Raw genomic sequence first — 21,234 nt, 5'->3', positions numbered from 1 at the left:
GTAGCGCATGCTCGCAGTATTTCGCGGCTAACATATTTTCTAACCTAAATAGTCGTCAACTTTAATGCTTAATATCTCGGTTCGTGGGGTAGAAAGACATTTTTTTCTACCAGATTCCTTCATTTCGTGCAAAAACGCATAGATTGAGTATATTTTTATCAAAATTTGAGGTGAACGGGATCTTCTTAACATTTACCAGAAATCAAAAATTGGTTTGATAACTGGATTGTTTCAAAAGCTTCTACCAGGATGGAATCCGTTTATTATCTGAAAGATGGGTCAAGATTGTGACTTACGATGGAACATACTTTGAATAAAGTAAAAATAATTTTTATGTTTCAAATCAATGCATTTTTTTATCAAAACATCTGTAAAGTCATACTTATACATCTATAATAAATTACATTATTCAATATAAACAACATGTTTTTCTAATATTTTAATATATATATTTCATATAATAAATTAATATTACATGGTAAACGCTAGATGTCGAGTGGTAAAATGCTATTTAATATTTAAAACAGATAAGAATATACAATAGATATGTCTTTCGTATATTCTTATCTACGTTTTAAATATTAAATAACATTTTAGCACTCGACATCCAGCGTTTACTCGTAGCCTATATATAATTTTAATTTTTAAGTATTGACTAATAATTTTTAATATTATTTAATACATAATTTTTTTAAATACATAATATTTATTTAATAAAACTATATTCTTATGGCAGGTTACAGTCGAGTTCATTGTATATATGTGTACAATATCAATCCTCATGTGAACAAATTTGAACGCGCCGCGCGCCGCCATTGCGACTCATCCTTCGCCAGCCAGATGATGCCGTGGTGTCGCGTTCGACGATACGCAGGAAGTTTCCCATCTTGCTCGACAGTTTCGTCATTCGTCAACCCGTTCAATCTTCGCCCGCGTAAGCGCGAGAAATTTCTCGACGACTCACAAAGTGCGCGAAATCGTGTCTATGTCTCATCCGTGCTCGTCGCATACGATAGTATCCGTCCTACCGTCACGCATTTTACCCGATCGGCCTGGTCGATCGCGTTATCGCGCGGAACGCTCATTTTCCCAGCCGCAATTTTCACACGCGACAGCGATGCACTGTGGGCCAGCAATGGTGGGCGCGTGATTTTGAACAATTCGAGCTATCTAAGGAACGCGCAGGTACGTGTGTGCCCAACAATAAGATACGCGCGACATCGAGCCCGTTGCACCGTCCTGGATCCCGTCGCTTGTCTGGAGGATGAGATTCTGAACAACGCACGGTATTCGCAACGTTCTCCAGCGACGAAGTCTCGATTTCGCCGTTTTCGTTCGACCCCGCTCGATCGCCCCCTTTTCCCACCCCCCTCCCGCTGCTGCTGCTATCCACGAAAACTCTGTTTGAGGTTAGGTCCCGCGCCGTACGTCTCGGTTACGCGCCGTCGCGCGCGACGTTCTCCGCGACATCTCGTCCGTCGGCGTGCCACACGACGGGCCCCCGGACCCGTCGTACTTGGCGCGGCACGCCGCTCGTGAGCGAGCTGTCGTGTACGCGCTCGAAAATCTGCCTCGCAAAAATGGCGCGTTCCCCCGAGAAATGGCGCTGATGTTCCACGACGACTTCGCGCTCCGCACTCTCGGTTTAAGTTTATTTTCATTTTTTTCCTTCCTCTCTCCGTCACTCTTTTCACTTCCCTCTTCAGCGTGTTCGAATTCGTGTCCGCGTTCAGCGTGTTCGAATACACGATCGCGTGAAACTTCACTCGGGTGAATGACCGAATCGACGTCCCGCGACTTTTCAAAAGCACGATCACGACGAATTTAAATCGCACCTCCACACTATTTTGAAATTCTTAACTACATTGGCAACGAGCGACGTAATCGAGGTGATTATTAGCGTGTAGCGTATAGATCTTGCGTTCGTATAAAAATCGCGCTTGTGATAGAACAATTAAATAATTGGATTTCTTGTCAGGCGAATGTGTGTAAATTTATGTGATTGCTGTTTAATTACGGCTTGATTAATTATATTTATCTAAATGCTATTCAGCATTCTTCATGTGACAATAGATTGTCTTATTTTGAGGTCAATTTCTTCCTAACAAGTTTCTAAATAATTTGAATATATAAATTTAAAATTTAATATTGAAAGTAACTTTATATATATATTAACTTGTACTTAGTTAATTTAGGAATGATCATGTTTCTAATCTTAATATTGTTTATATATCAATCTAATTATACATTTGTGCTTTCGAAATACTTTACTTTTCAAGAACTTTTTTTACAATCAAGATCATTATAATATCATTGTGAAAAAGAAAGTATTATTTGTCAAAGTAATACTTTATAGCTATGTTTACATGTTATATTGCAATTATATTTAGGCATTCTTGCAACTTACGATTAAGGGGATGCTGAGGTGATAAAATTATACAATCACATAAAAATCTCTGAATTGACTGATCGGAATAAAAAATTCTTTTACAGAATTAAAGTAGACACAAAATTAGGAGATGTACAGTGGACTTTATACTAAAATTGCAAAAAAGTTAAGTAAGTTTTTTACTTTTTTCGATTTTAGTATGAAGTACTGTACCATCTCACAATTTTGCATTTATTTTAATCTTATAAAAGAATTTTTGATTCCGTTCCATCAATTCAGAGATTTTTATACGACTGTAATATCGATAATTTAGTCACTCGAGCATCTCCTTAATTGTTTTGCAAATGGAATTAATGTTATATAAATAAAAACTTATATTTCTTACATTTAATTGTTATTGAACAGCTATTTAACTGTAAACTTCCATTATGATCGGTATTCAGTTGATTATTATATTTGAGACTGTCTCAAGTAGTTTCAAGATGTCATAAATTAGAAGATTGTATAAGCATTTTAAGATTACTTAAGACATTAAGTTATTAAAATAAGAATAGATTATGAATATCTGTTATTCCATGACGCTGATATTTTTATTCAGGTATCATCATCATGTCCACTAATAAGGGACAAAACACAAGGGCTCTAGTAGAACCCTTGACTTTGGATTCGCGCACACTGGGAGACAGCGATCTCAGTACACTGACTTTGTCTCACGGCAACGAACAGTATTCGTCGAACGACTTTGAGGAGTTTGCGAATATTCAAGCAGAACTTGAATGCATAAACTCGGAGGGAGTTATGACAGATGAGCGAATAGTAATCGACGAGAACGTTGAGACTGATACGACAGTACCTGATGTGGAGATGACTGAAATTTCTGAACAAGTGCAAACTGAGCACGTTTACACGATAGCCAATCAAAACAACCAGAATATTGTGTTTCAAACGAAGCCCACTATGCAGAGAGTACCGGTGTCAGCAGTCCAGGTAACGTTTTCAATTGCAATTGAAACCATTGTTTAAACGCCATGCTCTGTTTACAAGAACTTCTTCTTTAGGTAAAACCAAACATCTGTCCAACTACGCAAAGCCAGTCTATTATGATAGTATCACCTGTGGGTGGACAGGGCACCAGCCAAATTTTAAAAATTTCACATCCACCGACAGCTTCAGCTGAACAGTTGCAATCTTTAGCACAGACTCTGATTACCGGAAAATCCGTGGATGGGAGCGTCGTTCAATTAAGGACGCAACCCGCCAAGTCTGTCACGACAACTAGTGCCTCTGGGAACATCACGATCAGTAACATGCAGAATGTTAAGTTTTCGCAGCCAACTGCATTGAAACGGACAACACAAAATGTATCGCAAGGGCGTAACGTAAGATATTATGATCCTCAGAATTCTTCGTAAAATTATATAACACATTTGAAATGCAATTAAAATATGAATTCCCGGATCGGATTATCATTTGTATTATATATTTCTTTACTCAAAAATTTCAATTTTTTTTGTATAAAACCGAAGCATGCTATAAGAATCGAACTTGAAACTCATTGACCATTCTTACATGAAGCTATATACGCTTTATTCTCGTAAAATAATATATCAGATATCAAATTACAATATCTTTTGTAGGTATACACGAAGATGATATTGACAGGAAATCAATCACAATCTGGTACTCAACAAGTTCTCATTACGAGTTCACAAAGCGAAAATCAATCGGCTCAGGGGATTAAATTTCTCAATAATACCTCTTCTAGTTATGTCAGCCCGACGAAAAATATAACATTGGCCCAGATGGGCACCATACTCTCTACCAACAAACAACATATTTTGCCGACATCTTCGCCAAAACAGGTTTGTTTCGAGTTATGTGATTACAGATTACAAGTCATATACATCTTGCGCAACAATAGTTATACATATATTCTTTTATTTTTTGTAGAGTGTGATATTGAACAAGTTGCTACAGTCTTCGACATCTCAGCAATCAAAAGTGACCATAATACCAACAAATACTGTAAAATCACCTACAAAAATCCTTCCTGCGCCAACCCTGAATATTCAGGCCAAGTCCTCAACGACGACGAATCAACAGCCTACATTCATTACATCCAAGTCATCCACGCAGCAAAATCCGCAGAAAGTGATCATTAGACAGGTTGAAAGATTATGAACTATATTCTTTTACATTTTGAAAATTATATTCATCTTTTGATAAATTATACATCATAAAAATTCTTTCTTTAGGGTTCTTTGAAACCTAGCAATGTACTTGGGAGTGGACAACAAGTCATTAGAATACCTGCTAATCAGAACATTGTGACCGGATCAAATCAAGTTCATCAAATTCAGATGTCCGGAAGACAAGTACATCTTATAATTATCTCATAATTTTTAATTGATTAATTATAACTGTGTATATATACAGGATGGTCCATTTAAATTGGCCATCTAAAATATCTTGCTTATTTTTGATGATATAAAAAAATGTTTCAAATGAAAATGGATTGACTTCGAGGGGGACGTATTTTGGTCATGTTGGGATTTTTTTTAGATGGAGGCGCCAAAAAGATATGAAGGTTATCTTCACTTTTTTAAAATGGAATTGTGTTTTTTTTTATACAACATGATTTCTAATTATTCTGCATATAAAAGTATTAGTAATATCCAAAAAACCAATAGTTTACGAGTTATTTAACATTTTATGTTAATATATATGCCGGAATAAAGTATAAAATATCTCGTAAATTATTGGTTTTTTTTATATTACTTTATAATACTTATAACTACCTTAATAATACCCTAATAAATACTTATTAACTTTAATACTTATAATTACCTTAATACTTATATATAAATAATTAGAAAAATTATATTATGTAAAAAAAATCATACAATTCCATTTTAAAAAATTGAAATAACCTTCATATCTTTTTAGCGCCTCCATCTAGAAAAAAAACAACATATAATATATCCCCCTTGAAACCATTTCATTTTCATTTGAAATATTTTTTTATATCATCAAAAATAAGCGAGATATTTCAGATGATCGATTTAAGTGGACCACCCTGTATATATATGTGTATAATATGTATACATATAGATATATATTATATTTTTTATACAATTTCTTTCAGGTGCAATATGTGAGATTAGTTAGTACCCCTTCAACAGGATCTACCAATGTCGTTACCGTGGGCAAAACAAAGGCCAGCGCAACACTTCAGACTGTAGGTATCGGTCAGAAAATAGGAAATCAGCAACAGATTGTAAAGGTATATGAAAATTTAGTTTAACAACAATTTTTTATCAAGAGGAATATAGAGGACAAATTATACATATGTGTTTATTTTTTATTTCAGAAATTCTATTAATATTAAGATAATATTTTACAATATTTTAGGTACTATATATAATATTTAAAATGTATATCATAAGTGATATATATTTCTTTTATATGATTTTTATTCAGGTTGTACCGCTAAATACTGGAAATCAGTCTTTGAGAACTGTTGCACCAAAGGCAACATTGACAACAAGTAGTGGCCAAAAATTACTCATACCTGCGGCGGCTGCTACTACAGCAGCTGTCGGTGGTCAGTCAAAGAATGCGGTGGCAATTCCTGCATCAGCATTAAGCCAATTAGCATCAGGACAGGCAGTCTTGTCAACCAATCCAAATGTTGGGAACATTGTTGTTCTACCTGCTCAATATATTCAACAACAACAGGTTCAATATCCATTTATGTGATCATTCAATTTGTATGCTTTTCTTTCTTGCGCACTAATATTTAATAAATTCAAAAATAAACTTTAAGCCTATGAGAGATTCCAAGAAATTTTTTTATCTTTATAAAGTACCGCAGTTGATTTTCACATAATTTTTCTGAAAATATGTATATCTCAAGTTACAATTTTGTAAAAACTTATATATAAAATATTGCTATTTCTGGGCAGTCAATAGATGAGGTAAAATTAAAGTCTCCAACAACGCCAGGTCTCTTAGGAAGTTCGCAAAGTTCTACAGCGACTTTATGTGTAATTGATGGAAAAAATTCTCAAAGAGGAGTTTACAGCAATGTGGAGCCGAATGGTATCAGGCCAAGAAAACCATGCAACTGCACCAAATCACAGTGTCTTAAGCTGTAAGTATTTTATTTAAAAATTTTATAATTTTATTGAAAAACACTACTGGTAAATCTCCAAATCAGAGGATCCCCCCTCTGACTTTGACGTTGACATATGTTGTCAAGATCATGAGACTGAGTAACCTCCAAGTTTTAGCCGTCACTTGTTATTCGTTAAAAAATTATTAACAATAACAAATAGTTCAAAAATATAACGTTATCTGTAACATTTTTTAATTTATTATTTTTTAACTGAAAATGTATTATTTTTTAATTGAAAAGGACCCGATAGGGGTCGAAACATCTGTACGAATTTAGATTGTTTATAACAATATTGTTACTCACACATTATCCTGTGTGGTTCTTAGTTCTATATTATATTATTTAATTTATTTAAAAATATCACGTCTCGTAACACAACTTCCACACGAAGCAATTCTCACCTCACCTTCCTTCCTTCTTTAGGAGCGCACAACTTCCACGCGAAGCGATTCTCACCCCATCTCCTTCCCCGCCTCTGCTTAAGGGGCGCACAACTTCAACGCAAAGCGATACTTACCTCACCTCTTCCCCTGCTAAATGGATGCACGACTTCCGTAATTGTTGGATTTCGATTTCGTGCAGCAGTACAATTGTGGAATTCGTGTATCCCTAAAGCAATGGGGAAAAGTGAGAGTCGCTTTGCGTGGAAGGTGTGTGCTCCTAAAGCAGGAGGGAGATGGAGTGAGAGTTGCTTTGCGTGAAAAGTCGAACATTTCTAAGTAAGGGAAGGAATACAAAATAGTACTTATTAAATATTGTATATGTATAGCGGAAATAATACATAATTTTTGAAACTTTTGTTAATAACTTTTTAACGGACGATGGCTAAAACTTGTTGGAGGTTACTCAGAGTGACCTTGACAACAATGTCAAGATTAAGGTCATTGGGGAGGGGGGGGGGGGGATCCCCTGGGATCTGGAGATTTACCAAACTATTTAATAAAATTTTCTTGATTATTAATTTATAAATATATATCTTTTATATAAGGTCTCGAAATTTTTTACCAAGCGCTCTTGTGTAGATAGAGCGGACTAAACTGAGTCTAAAAGTCCTGTACCATTTTGCAATTTTCGCAATAGTTAACAAGATATTAATTGCTAAAAATGGCCAAATATTGGTCTTCAATAATTTTTTTCTCACAGAATTTTAAGAATTTTTTCAGAATTTTTTAGTACTGCATTTTCTTAATGGTAATTATTTTTACCAACATGAGAAAATGCGGTATTAAAAAATTCTGAAAAAAATTCTCAGAACTTTATGAGAAAAAAATAAACAATTTTTATCTCTTGCTGTTTTTCTATAAAGTTGTAATATTTGAGTAAAAAATTAATGGAAACTAATATTCAGCGATTTTTAATAATTAATATATTAATAATTAATTTTAATAATTAATAATATATCTAATAATTAATATGTAAACTATTGCGAAAATTGCAAAATGGTACAGGACAATGGTACAGGAAATGGTAGAGAACTTTTCGACTCAATTTAGTCCGCCCCCTATCTGTACAAGAGCGCTTGGCAAGCAATTTCGGGACACTCTGTAGGCTTGGGATTTTTACTTTCATTTGTTATTTTCATATCTAACAGTGTGACAGTTAAAAGCATTTTTTTAAAAGTATTCATTAAGATGTATGTAATATTCCATACTAAAAAAATTGTTGAAATTTGAGCAAGTGTAATTGAAGTAAATATTATTTTAGAATTATTAAGAATTATTAGAAATTATTAAAAGTTGAAACTTTTTTTAAAGCAGAATCAATCTGCTTGTAATCTGCTTATGTTTTAATTTAAGTAGTGTTCATATTATTTGAATAAAATCTAAATAGAAATCTTTCACAGTTATTGCGATTGCTTTGCAAACGGTGAATTCTGTCACATGTGCAATTGCAATAATTGCTCAAACAATCTTGGTAACGAAGAAGAACGGCAGCGTGCAATTAAATCCTGCTTGGAACGCAACCCTAACGCCTTCCGGCCTAAAATTGGAAAAGGTCGTGAGACTGGCGAAGATATAAGGAGACATAACAAAGGCTGCAATTGCAAACGTAGTGGTTGCCTCAAAAATTATTGTGAATGTTACGAGGTATTTTGAACTACATAGATATTGTTTAACAAACACTTAAGCTTGTAGTTATACTTTTTCTTGATTTGCAAAAATGCAACAAAACATTTAATTTTAATTTAATTTTCTATCCTTTTATTACACTATATATTTCTTCCTGACAATATGTAACTAACGTATTTAGTAGGGATGCACCGGATATCCGGAAAGTATCCGATATCTGATATTATCCGACACTTTTACTATCCAACCGGATATCGTTAGGACATAAAAATTATGCGTTTTACGGATTTAACCCGCAAAACGTATAATTTTTATATAGAAAGCATCAGTGAAAGCCTCAAAAAATTTAAATATAATTTAAATATAATTTAAATATTTGCCTTTCAGGCAAAAATTCCATGTTCTGGAAATTGTAAGTGTATAGGCTGTCGCAATATTGTCGATCCAATTTTACAGAAGAAATCTTTAAAAGATCTGGCGGAAACAGCTGAAGTCAAAACAACTAAGCTTAGTTTAAATAAGACGCAGTTACAACTATCCGAAATGGCATTTAGGCCACCTGCAACATCTAATACTGGTACAAGGTATGACAAGATATTCTTTATAAATATTACAATTTTTAAAAACTCTGGAAGTAAAGTAGATGTAATATGATAGTAGATATGTACAATGAGGAGCAACAATGAGCTTGTACTTCGGTGTAATATACCTGTGTAGTATACATACATATGCGCCGCTCATCACACCAATGTATGTATGTATTACACCGAAGTACAAGTTCATTTTTATTCCTCCATTGTACGTTTCATAATTTCATATATTTTTATTATATATTTTAAGCTATGTTTATTTTTTATTTATTATAGACAGCCATTCAATTTTCTAACGGAGAAAGTAGTAGAGATAACATGTCAATGTTTAATGGCGCAAGCAGAAGAAGCGGAACGTAATATGCTTGATGACGAGACGTCCCAGCGTCTCATTATTGAGGAATTTGGTCGATGCTTAAAGGAGATCATTGAGTCAGCGCACAAAGCTGAAGCTACTTAGCAGGTGCACGTGCGATATTTGCATTGTAATTTTCATCTATCACTATTGATTATGAGAATTGGATATAAATAAAGATAGTATATATGTGTGTTGGTACCAAAGACATTATATTACACGAGATAAAACACGAGAAGTTTTGGGGAACTTTTTAAACTCATTAAATTATTCTTTAAATGCTTTTCAAAGCGAGTCTATGACGAATAATTCCGCACGTGAATTGCTTCCCAATAATAGCATATGGAAATGATACATAGAACTATAAATGAGAGCAAATTACTTCATTCAGTTTTTGACTAAACGAAAAATGTTCTATAATGTATACATCAATGTAAGATAATGAATATTTTTGTTTTTAAAAATAAATCATGTTTAACTTTTTAGTTTTGAATAAGGCAAAAGAAATGGCGTCATTTTGATGATAAATGAAAATTTTGTATTTGGTACATATTTTTTCAGGATATAGTAAATGACATGTTGATAAACAAGAAGCGATAGCTACTCACCTTGCAGTTGAATTGCTTGACCATCATTACCACAACAAATATACACAGTGTTCAAAGAAGATGATAAAATATTTCGTGACTTTATCTCGTCAGTCTATCAGTTGCATTTCATATATTTTTAGAAATAAGTCGTTATATTTGCGAAATAATATATATTAGATGCTAAAATTAAAATAATTATAAAAATTTCATTGACTTGCGCCTTTCTTTACAAGTTTATTTAATCATAGAAAAGTGCCTATAATGGTTTAAATCACAGTTGCTACGGCTTGTATTTTAACTAATAATAGTACAAATATATAAAAACTTCATTTGTATATTTCAAAATATACTAATGAAACAATATTAGTAATGTTAATGTTAGTAATATTTATATAGATATATATATTACAATATATATTACATTAACATTTTTAATATATGATGTATGACAACTGCGACTTTAGCTTTTATAGGATTTTCCTCCTGTAATTGCATATTAAAGAGTTCTATGTTATATTTACACTATATATCTTATTTAACTGAATATTAGGTGTTTTATACAATAGCACTATAAATATCAAATAAAGCTCTACTTTCAGTAAAAGGTATAATACTTCATATGAAGAATTCTGTTATCCGTTAATACTCTTAAATCTTAATTCATCCCTAGTTTTTAATGGCTTGTAACTTAGGTTATCGATGTTAAGTGAAGTAAACAATGTCGTTCTTTTAGACTACAAGAGAAAATATGCGATGTTTAAAGCATTTTGTATTATACATATATGTATATATATATATATATATAATTAAATACCTGTATTATATATGTGTGTATATATATATATATATATATATATATATATATAAAATACAGGTTGCTTGATTTGAGAAATACATACAACAAAAACTTATGTGTATATATATTTTTCAAATTAAAATTCTAAATGAAGTGCAGCTACAATTTGTATAGAGATATTTATATGCATTCACATTATTATATGCATTGCGATTAAAATGTACATACATCAAAATAGCCTCCCTTATTTTTTGCCTGCGTCTACAATGAATAATTCTGTTTAAATTGTTCAATTTGAGAAAACGATTCATTTATTATTCTCTTTAGTTATCTCTTTTCCCTCCTCCCCCCCCCCTCTCTCCTCTCTCAGTGCATCTTTTTTTCTTTCTCATATTTCTTTTAATATTCAATATTTATATACAGGATACTTTAACATTATTGCGCCTAAAATTTAATTATCTTATTTTTTGATTTATTACTCTCACATTTCCCTTTTGTATCTTCCTGTAAAGATTCTATGGCAGAATTATCCATTTTTTCCACTGTAACGATGTTATCTTCCTTGGCATTCACTAAATCAGGACAATCCTTCTTTAAGTGTTCCACAGCTCCGCAAATTTTGCAACAACCACCATGAGGATAAACTCCTTTGGGATTATCAGGGCATTGCATAGCAATATGACCTTGCTCGCGGCAAATGAAGCACTTTGCGTATCTATAGGTGGAATCCTTGTTAACTTTGCATTCAAAGTGAGTGTGTTCTGTTGAACCACATTTGAAACAGATGCCTGTGCAGGCCTCACTGCGATCAAGCTCAGGACAATCAGATAGATTATGTCCAGATTTGCGACAATTGAAGCAGACGAATTTCCTGATTCGTGCCAAAGCTTTCTCAGCCTTACGCCTTTCCAGCTTCATCGCTAAATCCACTTCAGATTTTGGTATACCTAAATAAGATAAGATGCAATACAAATGTTATATTTTGGAATGGAAGTTTTTAATATTTTATTATTATCGGTGCAAAATATTTTAATTAAATCTAAGGACTCTGAAATTTAGATTCTTAAGTAAAATTTCTCAATTTCTATATTTAAAAAATTTGAAAAAATATATAAAGAAAAATCAAAGTTATTTTTTTATTCTCTCTTTTTTTTATTAATGGACTCTCAACATTTTTACCGATATTGACAAGGTACACGATTATATTATATATATATTATTAATTCGCTTGTATCAAGTATTAATGTTTTGTTCACGGTCACGTTTCTAGAATATTTTTTTGACTACTTTGAATTCTGTATAACTGACTCGCAAGACACTACGCGATATGAAGAATGTAATACCATAGATATTTTTATAGCGATGTTTTAATATTATCGCAACATTGAAAATGACTTGAGCGGAGTCGAAACGTTTGTTTTTTTGTTTTATAATTTATGATTGAATTTTAATTAAAGTTTATTACTACATTACTGACTCTTTGCCCTTCTTTTGTATATATTGTTTTATACTTACAAAGCCTTATTATTATTTATTAATTTTAAATTTTTTTATAAATTCTTATAGAATTTAAAATTAGAACTGTACTATCGTATATTAATATGATTGTGTACTTACCCTTCATTATCATCTTCTGTTTAAGTTCTGCCAATCTTTCTGCATCTTCTTTTTTAACAGGAAATCTATCATACATGACAATTTCAGTTTCTACACCATTGATTATTATTTTGGTGACACCAGCATCTGGCTTTCTTCTTTTATATTCTCCCTTTTTCTTAATTTTTTCCTCTCTTGTGTGTATATTACTATTTTTGCCAGAGACATCCTTCTTAAACCTTTTAGACCCATCGTTAGACATTTCTAATTTTCTTTTCTGATTCCGTTTCTGTCGTTTGCTCAACACAACATAATTGAAATGTGTATCTTGTGGAGTATTCAATTCTTGTGCAGAATTTTTTTCACTAGATACCGAAATTATATTATTAATGTCTTGCTTCTTTTTCTTTTTGTTAGAAAATTTAGTTGTCTTCCTATCTGTTTCAATTTTTTCTTCTGTTTTTTGTGATTCTTTCACATTACTTTCAGATGTTACGTTATTTTCAGAATTTTTCACGAAATTTCTTTTTGAATTTGAATTTGAATTCTTATGTTTTTTTTTGTCAAACTTGGATCTATTATCTTCAAATTCTGCCCATTCCTGAGTATTTTCATTAGTGCTATCATTAAAGAAGTCTTCATGTTCTTTTAATAATTCCTTTGCTGACTTTTTCTTCTCTAAAGGTTTATTTTTGTTCTCTTCTATTTGCTGTTTCATTACATTCCATGGTGTAGCCTCATTTGGTAATCTCTCGTTTGAAGCTTTGGATCCTTTTGCTCTTGCAAATCTGGTCATTTTTTCTTGCACTGGCAAAAAAGCATAATTATTTAAGGTTATTTGTTTGAATTTATTAAAAAGCGTTTGAATTTCTGTATGAGTTTTAAAATTTTATATATTTATTACGTATATTTAATTCTTAACAATTCTTACCTTATGAATTTTTTGGTCTAATTCTTGACTCGATTAATCAAAATATATACTTTGATATTCAAAACCTTGCATTATCAAATTCTAATGTTCTAAACTTTTAAATTCTTTTAAATTTATAAAAGTTTTCCTTTTTTAATGAACTTATACAATGCAACACCGCTTTTATTTCAAAGTAATTATATGTTACCCTTAAATATTGTATGAATTCATAAATACTTGTATTGAATTGACGAATTTGTGCATTGTTAAATTTTGCAATGCAGATATTTATAAATTTTACTAATTATTCAATTGAGCTATCTGGCTTCCAATTTTAATAAAATTATTTAATAAAATTGATTGATTTTTGAGATGTTCAGGGTTAAACGGTATAATTATCAAAATTATTTCATTAAATTATCAAATTTTAATTCAGCTATGTACAAAATTAAGTATCGTGCATTTTGTAAAAATAAATTCCTCCTCGCAATAGGTTAATAATTTAAAAACGTAAACATTAGTTCGCATTAAAAAATTCAAATTTATTTTCAGAATACATAAATGTTTCTTACCAATTCTTTTATCGGAGTATTCGTAATGTATTATATGTTTATATCTTCACGTGGAAAACTCAAATTAGAGGTTAGGAAACCAGGATTTCTTTCGTGTGTTCCGAAACTGCATCATTTATTTATTCATGTTCGGAAAGCGCATGATCAAGTCATCGACTTTTCGAGAATCGAGAGAGATGCACCAATCGAACGTTGCAAGGCTCCAATTTCGCTCGAGAGCTAAGTTTACGTTTCTGACGTTTCTGAACGCATTGTCGTTTATTTTCGCCCCATTTCGCCAACCACCGGTGCCCATCGATATAACGGCAACGAAACGAAACTTGTACGGACTTGTGCTCGCGTTCACTTGCAGATGTTTTCTGTGTGTAATTTTTCGTTGGATTATTCTAAGTGTTTTCTAATATTCTCAAGAAATGGCGGAGTTCGTGGAGAAACGATGTCAGGACATGATCCCGGAGCTGGAGAAAATGGAGAAGTTCAAGCTCTTTGATAAAAAAGAGATTCGGTAAATGAACATAAATTTAGGTTATGTGCATGCCTTTGAGAATTGGATGATCTTCAAATGTTGATGTTTATTATATTTTCAGGAGCATTGCCAAGAAACTCAAAGAATATGAGTATAAAATTCAACGACATACAAAAACTAAGGAAGACTACCTTCGATACATACAGTATGAAATGGATCTTCTAAAATTGATCAAGCAACGAAGGGATGTGAGTACTATATCCAAACTCTGTCATATAAAGAGTTGATATATTTTAAGCGATTTGGGGAGCGCGCAGGGATTGTTATTTTTTTGTGTTCACAATTTTACTTGCTGAATTCGAAAATTGTAGTTAACCCTCATCATGTATGTTTTTTAGTACTCGCTAAGTATATATAGGAGTCATTATCTGGCATATTTGTTTTAATGGATTAAGTGGTTTAAAAAATATTTAAAAATTCATGTAGCTTTCTTGACTGTTCTAAATTAAAGATTTATATATAATTTAACAAATCTATTGTTTAAATTTTTTATTTTTGCAAAAATGTAAACAAATGTGAATATGATAGTGGTACATTCAGAAATTTATAACTTGATCAATTCATTGAAATCTAATAATTAAAAAAGGAAAATAAAGTTTGAAGTTGATATTTTCATAAAAAAAAATATATGCCAACAAATTTTTTTAATTTAAATACTTAAGTTTGAGACATAAAATCTTACAATTTTAAAACTTATAAAAATAAGCATTCTTTATTTTGAAAAATTGACATTTAACTTTGAAAAATTAATTTTTATTCAAAATCTGTAATATTATACACTTTCGTAAATAAAAAAAAAAATAGGGGATGACATTGTAAGAAAATGTAATATCTTTTCTGCAGAGCAATTTGCTATTTTTATTCTAAGATAAGACTGAATAAAAATTTTCTATTGCAAAAATTATAAAATGATAAAGGACTTTTTGACTTAGTTTAGTCTGCTCTACCTGCTCATAAAATATTTGGCGATTATTTTAGGACACCCTATATAATAATAACAACGACAAAGATAATAATAAAAATAATGGTAGAAAAAAATTCATGAACCAAGAATATTATATTATTTAAAACATCTAACTTTCGATTCTAGGCGCTCTCTACTATTTATAATGATATTATTTTTATAACATAAATAGTAGAAATAAATAGAGAGAGAGAGAGAGAGAGAGAGAAAAAGAGAGAGAGATTTCAAAATAAATAGAGAAATTACAAGATAAATAGAGAGATTTCAAAGAGAAAATAATGAAGGAAATTATGATGTCTTTTTAATAAGTATAATATTTGTCTTACCATGGTACTTATCTTTATATACTTTTCTGTTTTTTTCTACGTAGGATGTAAATATTTATTTATCGATCAATTTCTATTAATTTATTGCGTTAACGATCTCTGCGTGCTCCTCAAATCGCCTAAAATGTATACTAACTCCTTTATAAATATTATATATAGATATAAGTAATTATACGCACTCTAAAATATTTTTTTTTAGAAATATGATATCACTCTAAAGAGGTCGGTCATCGACTTTGGTGTAACTAATAAAATAAATAACTTGTATAAAGAGGCGATATCTAAATTTCAAGATGATATTCGATTTTGGGTTGCTTATATGAAGTTTTGTAAGCATGTGGTAGGTAGCGAAGTAAGTAGAGTGTCATCTCATTGTACTTGTATGACTTAATGCATTATTTATTTCCATAGCACTTCCATAGCAATATCAATCATATGTTAGGCAGAATGCTGCAAGTACATAGAGATAAGCCAAAATGCTGGCACATAGCAGCGTATTGGGAATTGGAGGAGAATAAGAATAAGCATAGCGCACGGCAGTATCTCCTTAGAGGTTTACAGATTCATCCTAATTCTCAATTGTTATATACTGATGCTTTCAAGTAAGTACAAAGTGTATTTCTCAATAATCTTTTGCAATCACTTAGTTAAAATGCATTTCTTTTTATAGACTCGAATTGGATAATCGCTTTGCGACAACTTCTGTTAATGCTGAAAACTCTGAAAACCAGGAAGGCCACATTGATCCAGTACCGACAACAAATGATAGCGAAATTCCAGTTCCATTGAAAACGGCATTCTTTATTTATCAACAGGCTTTTGATCGTATTAAGGATATTAAATTTATAATAGCGTTGCTTAATATCACAAATGAACACGATAACACCAAGCCATTGCAGCTAAAAATCATTTGGTATATATATATATATATTCATATGTGTCACTATATATATAGTAAACTTGTTAAACGTGATTATTCACGATAATTAAAAATTGAAGATATAATTTAATTATAGCGATATGATTCGAGAGTATGCTCATGAGCCTTTAATGTGGGATACCTTGGCGCGTCGTGAATTGCAAGGCTTAGCGCAACCAGTCATCAGTGACACGGCGACGGAATCGGAGAATGCTGACCAAAAATCTCTGAGGGCTCGCATCACATCGTGCAACGAAGTATACCAGACTGCTATAAAGAAATTCAAAACTGCAGAAATCTGGTCGTTGTACATAGAATGCTTACTGGAAATTAATCGCGATCTACGATTATTACCAAATTTGAAAAGAAAACTCTTGAAAACCGCCTTGATGCAGGCTCATCGGGTGAAAAAACTAAAAGAGGAACATTATCTACGCTGGGTTTGTATCAACATTTCCGTAATATTTATAGTATATACAATTTAGTAATTATAAATAATACTTGCTTAAACTTGATTATAATTCATATATCTAAATTTTTTTTCAAATAGTTCCTATATATTTATTTTGAGAATGTTTACTTGAATTTTTTAATAACCGTTAAAAAATCTGCTGAGAGCCGATGCTAGTTGTAGTTGCGAATTATAATTTTACTATCTGATGCACAAATATAATAAACGTTTCGATCCGAGTTTTGAGTTCTCCTCAGTATTAATACTTTAAATAATAAATAAATTATTGTATTATATAAAGACGTTGTTCTGTTCAATCGCTTGAAATGCGTTTTTGTTGTCAGCGTATCGCTAACATCGTGATTGTAATTCGTAACTGCAATTAGTGTCGGTTCTCGGCAGATTTGTTGATTATTATTATTAGAACCTATACTTTTTTGATGTTGAATTTTTTACAATTAAAATACCTATCAGATTGAAATCTTTTTAATTCAAAGGATATTTAGAAATAATGAGTAACATTTTTGTTTCTCTCTTTCGTAAAATATATAAAAATGATTATTGCATTCAGATTGATATATTGAACGCCGACAAGGAGTCGAACAAAGACGATGAAGGCATGCGAAAAAAACTGGACGAAGTAATACAAGGAGCGACTGAAGTTCTACCTAATAGCGTCGGTATTTGGCACGCGCGGCTTAATCATTTGTTGCAATGTGATTTGGAGAAGGAAGCGTATGCTATATTTCCAGAGGTAAAAAATTTTGCAACTGTCAATATTTGAACTTGCCGATATTGAGAATTTTATCAATTAGGTGACGGACAAATTTGGCGAGAAAGCGTTACCCTTATGGAAACTACGATTCTTGCATGCTCAGCTAAAAAGTTGGGATGAGGTCGAAGAGAGCTATCAAGCGGCTCTAAAGTATCCGTTAATCGCTAAAGATGTTAAGGTTTCATGGCTTGAATGGCTTGTTTTAACGAAAGGTAATTATATTAATTACACATTTTTTTTACTTCGCCCTCTTATTATCAAAATTTAAGTATTATATATTAATATGAGAAATGATTTTTCTACGATATCTGTATCTATTTTTGCTTTTTCTCAGGCATTCGTGCAGCTCGCAAGGCGTATGACGATCTTTACCTTCAACCTCTTACTTCGTTGGAATTCCACAAGAAGATGATCTCGCTGGAGCTCATACAGCCGGAGATCGTGCTGAAGTACGTGCGGCGACCTTATGAAATGGCATTAATGCACTTCGGGACTCACGATACGTCCATCTGGTTAGATTACATCAAATATGAGATGCAGTACGGAGAACCAAAGAAAGCCAGCGATATCTATGAGCGAGCAGTCAAAACGTTAGATTCTAGCTTAACATATTCCTTTATTCGAGATTACGGCCTGATCATAGCGAAACCTGATTCCATAAAATGATGCCGATCGTGAGCATTATGTACATATATCAATCAAGCGCGATATGTATGCATTGCGTGCTCGTATTGTATACATAAAATTACTGCCCCAACTTGCGTTATTTGTAATTAATAGAGTAATATTGAGTTTCGGTAAATGTTTAAGATATACATCTGAGATCTTCCACGAAAAGTTACTTTTGAAGGAGACAATTTTTTTATGTGTACAGATGTTATTTTTTATGTATAAATTCTAATTGCATTTAAGCAAGTTTTATCTACAAGAAGTCAAGTTAATTATCAAACAGTATACAGGGTGGGTGAGTCAGGTATTTGAGGACATATTGACTTTAAAACTAAACTTTAAAATTTGTATATTTCTTAGAAAACTTATTATATTTTAATGAAATTTTTACAGCAAACTAAGTGACTTGTAGGCTATACAGTTAAATTTATAATTATATCGATAAAATTATCTTCAGCGATAATAACAGCTTCAATTCTGTGCCGGAAACGTTTGCATGCCCGAATCAAATAATCCTTGTCCATATGCGTCATTACTCTGGTAATAGCTGCTCTTAGGGAATCAAGCGTATTATGGGGATGTTTATTGGTCTCCTGTTCAACAACGCCCCATACGTAGTAATCCAAAGGATTAAGATCTGGGGAGCTAGGTGGCCATATGTTTGGGGTGATGTGATTATGCAGATTCTCGGACATCTAATCTTGCATCGTCATAGCTTTATGTGAAGAAGCAGAGTCCTGGAATACGTATAGCCTCTCACCATGCATGCTATCTATCCAGGGTTTCACAACAGCTTCCAAAACTTCAATGTAGGCAGCAGCATTCATCCGAAGTCCTTGAGGAAAGAAGTGGGATGGCATGACGTGTCCTTCATTGCTCACCACTCCCAAAACCATAACAGTTGCCGGAAACTTTGGGTACATAACATGAGGAACATCTGAAGAATCCGCACACAGCCACCTATCATTTTGTCGGTTTATTTTTTGATCCTGGTCAACATTTTTTTCGTCAGAATAAAACCAGAACATATCCAGGATTTCAGGATGTTTTAACTTGTTTAAAAGTCGTTGTGCCCGGATGAATCGCTGTTCTCGAGTTTGTGCCGACATAAACTGACCTTTGCGCATCACGTAGGACTTGTACCGGTTATCTTCGTGGACACAATGCGACGGATTGTGCATTCAGAAACTTGAAGGTCTCTCGATATGGCCCTTATGGACTTTGAAGGGTCTTCATCAGTAATGCCCTGGATTTGCTGCACAAAGTGTGATGTTCTAACTCTGAATGTGCCTTATGTTTTTGCGCTTGGCAACACTTTCTACATTGCCATCAGATGCTTCTAACTCTCAACGAACTTTGTGAACAAACGATCGGGCGAATTTCAAAAATTGGGAGATTTCAAGATCGTTGTGATTCGCGTGTATAGCGACAATAACAGCGTATCTTTTCATTTTATGAGTCAACTTATTGTCCTCCATTTATGATCTGAAAATAAAAAAAAATAAAAAAACTTGCTGCGAAAACTTGACAGGCACATATGTGAGTGTCCTCAAATACCTGATGCACCCTATGGAAGTTATAATGATATGTTGAACCCAGTATAGATGTTTCTCTTAGCATTTTTGCTCAAGTTTGTATCAAAATGATCTTTAGGAGTTACTTCTTCAGTTAGTATTGTAAATAAATCATTGTTGGTCAAACCAAGCGTATACTTTTGTAACTGTTTCGAGGTAACAAATTATCTAACATTAGAAATGTTACTTTTAATTGTTTTTTTCTAGTATATCAAATTATGAATTCGACTTTTTATATGATGTTTTATATGTTAAAAAGAATTAAACGAGCGTATTTTTTCAATATTTAAAATTAAATACATATTTTAAAAATTTACATGAATTTACACAATAACGTAACGCAACGAATGATTGCAGAAATATATAGTGAAGATATATAGTAAAGTGAGATTATTATTGTAATTATCCTCTCATTTTGAATCAGTCTCATAACATTTTCCTGAATTGATTGAAAGAGTGACTTTAATCAAATTTAGACTTGATTTGATCAGCTATTATCATGTTCTTATTTGTATTATTTTATTGACTTTGATAGAACTTTTTGTTGCTTAACATATATATATATACAAAAATTTATATTATAGGAAAAATATGAATTATACAGTTAAAAATTTTGTATTAAGTATCTCTGCCGATTGATATAATTGATATAATTTGTACATATACTATTTTGTTAAGATATTTTTAGAATTGAATTATTAATTTTTTGTTTACATATCGAAAAAAAAATTATATTAGGAATAATGATAATTATACATTAAGAAATTTTACTCTAAGCAATTTTACCGCTTGAATTGATCGCTAATCAAGTTATCTATTATTCTATTATTAAATTATCATATAAATATTATTTTGTTAAGAAAGTATTATATTTTATTTTGTGTGTGTGTGTTATTTGCAATATGTGAAAAAATTAAAGTAGAAATAATAATATAGTTATAATTATATAGTATAAAATATATATAGTTTGAAATGTTCTAAACTCT

The 21,234-nt window shown here is 31.9% G+C and overlaps 3 protein-coding genes across 7 annotated transcripts; 2 read left to right on the top strand and 1 right to left on the bottom strand.

Annotated features, from left to right (window-relative positions):
• The first annotated feature begins 1,120 nt into the window (after positions 1–1,120).
• LOC108747736 (protein lin-54 homolog) lies at positions 1,121–10,300 on the top strand. 3 transcript variants are annotated; one of them, XM_018485438.1, is made up of 13 exons: positions 1,121–1,185; positions 2,988–3,376; positions 3,448–3,768; positions 4,027–4,251; positions 4,340–4,555; positions 4,645–4,764; positions 5,535–5,672; positions 5,870–6,127; positions 6,355–6,542; positions 8,410–8,653; positions 9,023–9,219; positions 9,502–9,688; positions 10,142–10,300. In XM_018485438.1, exons 2-12 carry the CDS (start codon positions 2,999–3,001, stop codon positions 9,683–9,685), a joined length of 2,469 nt encoding a protein of 822 aa, XP_018340940.1. In that variant the 5' UTR covers positions 1,121–1,185; positions 2,988–2,998; the 3' UTR covers positions 9,686–9,688; positions 10,142–10,300. The 3 variants fall into 3 exon arrangements, with proteins under 3 accessions (XP_018340940.1, XP_018340932.1, XP_018340921.1); XM_018485430.1 differs by having other exon boundaries at positions 10,067–10,300; XM_018485419.1 differs by lacking the exon at positions 1,121–1,185 and adding an exon at positions 1,535–1,889 and having other exon boundaries at positions 9,502–10,300.
• A 1,110-nt stretch (positions 10,301–11,410) lies between these two features.
• LOC108747526 lies at positions 11,411–14,139 on the bottom strand. 2 transcript variants are annotated; one of them, XM_018485089.1, is made up of 3 exons: positions 14,045–14,139; positions 12,584–13,369; positions 11,411–11,913 (listed from the first exon to the last, which is right to left on the bottom strand). In XM_018485089.1, the coding sequence occupies exons 2-3, from the start codon at positions 13,356–13,358 to the stop codon at positions 11,411–11,413; spliced, it is 1,278 nt and encodes a 425-aa protein (XP_018340591.1). In that variant the 5' UTR covers positions 13,359–13,369; positions 14,045–14,139. The 2 variants fall into 2 exon arrangements, with proteins under 2 accessions (XP_018340591.1, XP_018340599.1); XM_018485097.1 differs by lacking the exon at positions 14,045–14,139 and adding an exon at positions 13,494–13,572.
• A 219-nt stretch (positions 14,140–14,358) lies between these two features.
• Positions 14,359–19,374, top strand: LOC108748041 (U3 small nucleolar RNA-associated protein 6 homolog). 2 transcript variants are annotated; one of them, XM_018486003.1, is made up of 9 exons: positions 14,359–14,549; positions 14,632–14,758; positions 16,060–16,212; positions 16,272–16,462; positions 16,531–16,773; positions 16,877–17,219; positions 17,802–17,984; positions 18,046–18,217; positions 18,340–19,374. In XM_018486003.1, the coding sequence occupies exons 1-9, from the start codon at positions 14,458–14,460 to the stop codon at positions 18,669–18,671; spliced, it is 1,836 nt and encodes a 611-aa protein (XP_018341505.1). In that variant the 5' UTR covers positions 14,359–14,457; the 3' UTR covers positions 18,672–19,374. The 2 variants fall into 2 exon arrangements, with proteins under 2 accessions (XP_018341505.1, XP_018341515.1); XM_018486013.1 differs by having other exon boundaries at positions 16,060–16,200; positions 18,340–18,944.
• The last annotated feature ends 1,860 nt before the right edge of the window (positions 19,375–21,234 follow it).

Source organism: Trachymyrmex septentrionalis, unplaced genomic scaffold (genome assembly GCF_001594115.1).
Source record: "Trachymyrmex septentrionalis isolate Tsep2-gDNA-1 unplaced genomic scaffold, Tsep1.0 scaffold108, whole genome shotgun sequence".
NCBI lineage: Eukaryota > Metazoa > Arthropoda > Insecta > Hymenoptera > Formicidae > Trachymyrmex > Trachymyrmex septentrionalis.
This window is presented reverse-complemented; position numbering and strand designations above follow the sequence as displayed.

Bases quoted from the DNA above. Each gene is read 5' to 3' on its own strand.
- LOC108747526 (XM_018485089.1), bottom strand. From the start codon at position 13,358: ATGACCAGATTTGCAAGAGCAAAAGGATCCAAAGCTTCAAACGAGAGA. The intron at 11,914-12,583 runs GTAAGTACACAA...TATCTTATTTAG, and splicing joins ACAGAAGATGATAATGAAGG to GTATACCAAAATCTGAAGTG.
- LOC108748041 (XM_018486003.1), top strand. From the start codon at position 14,458: ATGGCGGAGTTCGTGGAGAAACGATGTCAGGACATGATCCCGGAGCTG. The intron at 16,774-16,876 runs GTATATATATAT...ATTTAATTATAG, and splicing joins TTGCAGCTAAAAATCATTTG to CGATATGATTCGAGAGTATG. The intron at 18,218-18,339 runs GTAATTATATTA...GCTTTTTCTCAG, and splicing joins ATGGCTTGTTTTAACGAAAG to GCATTCGTGCAGCTCGCAAG.
- LOC108747736 (XM_018485438.1), top strand. From the start codon at position 2,999: ATGTCCACTAATAAGGGACAAAACACAAGGGCTCTAGTAGAACCCTTG. The intron at 5,673-5,869 runs GTATATGAAAAT...ATTTTTATTCAG, and splicing joins ATCAGCAACAGATTGTAAAG to GTTGTACCGCTAAATACTGG. The intron at 8,654-9,022 runs GTATTTTGAACT...TTTGCCTTTCAG, and splicing joins ATTATTGTGAATGTTACGAG to GCAAAAATTCCATGTTCTGG.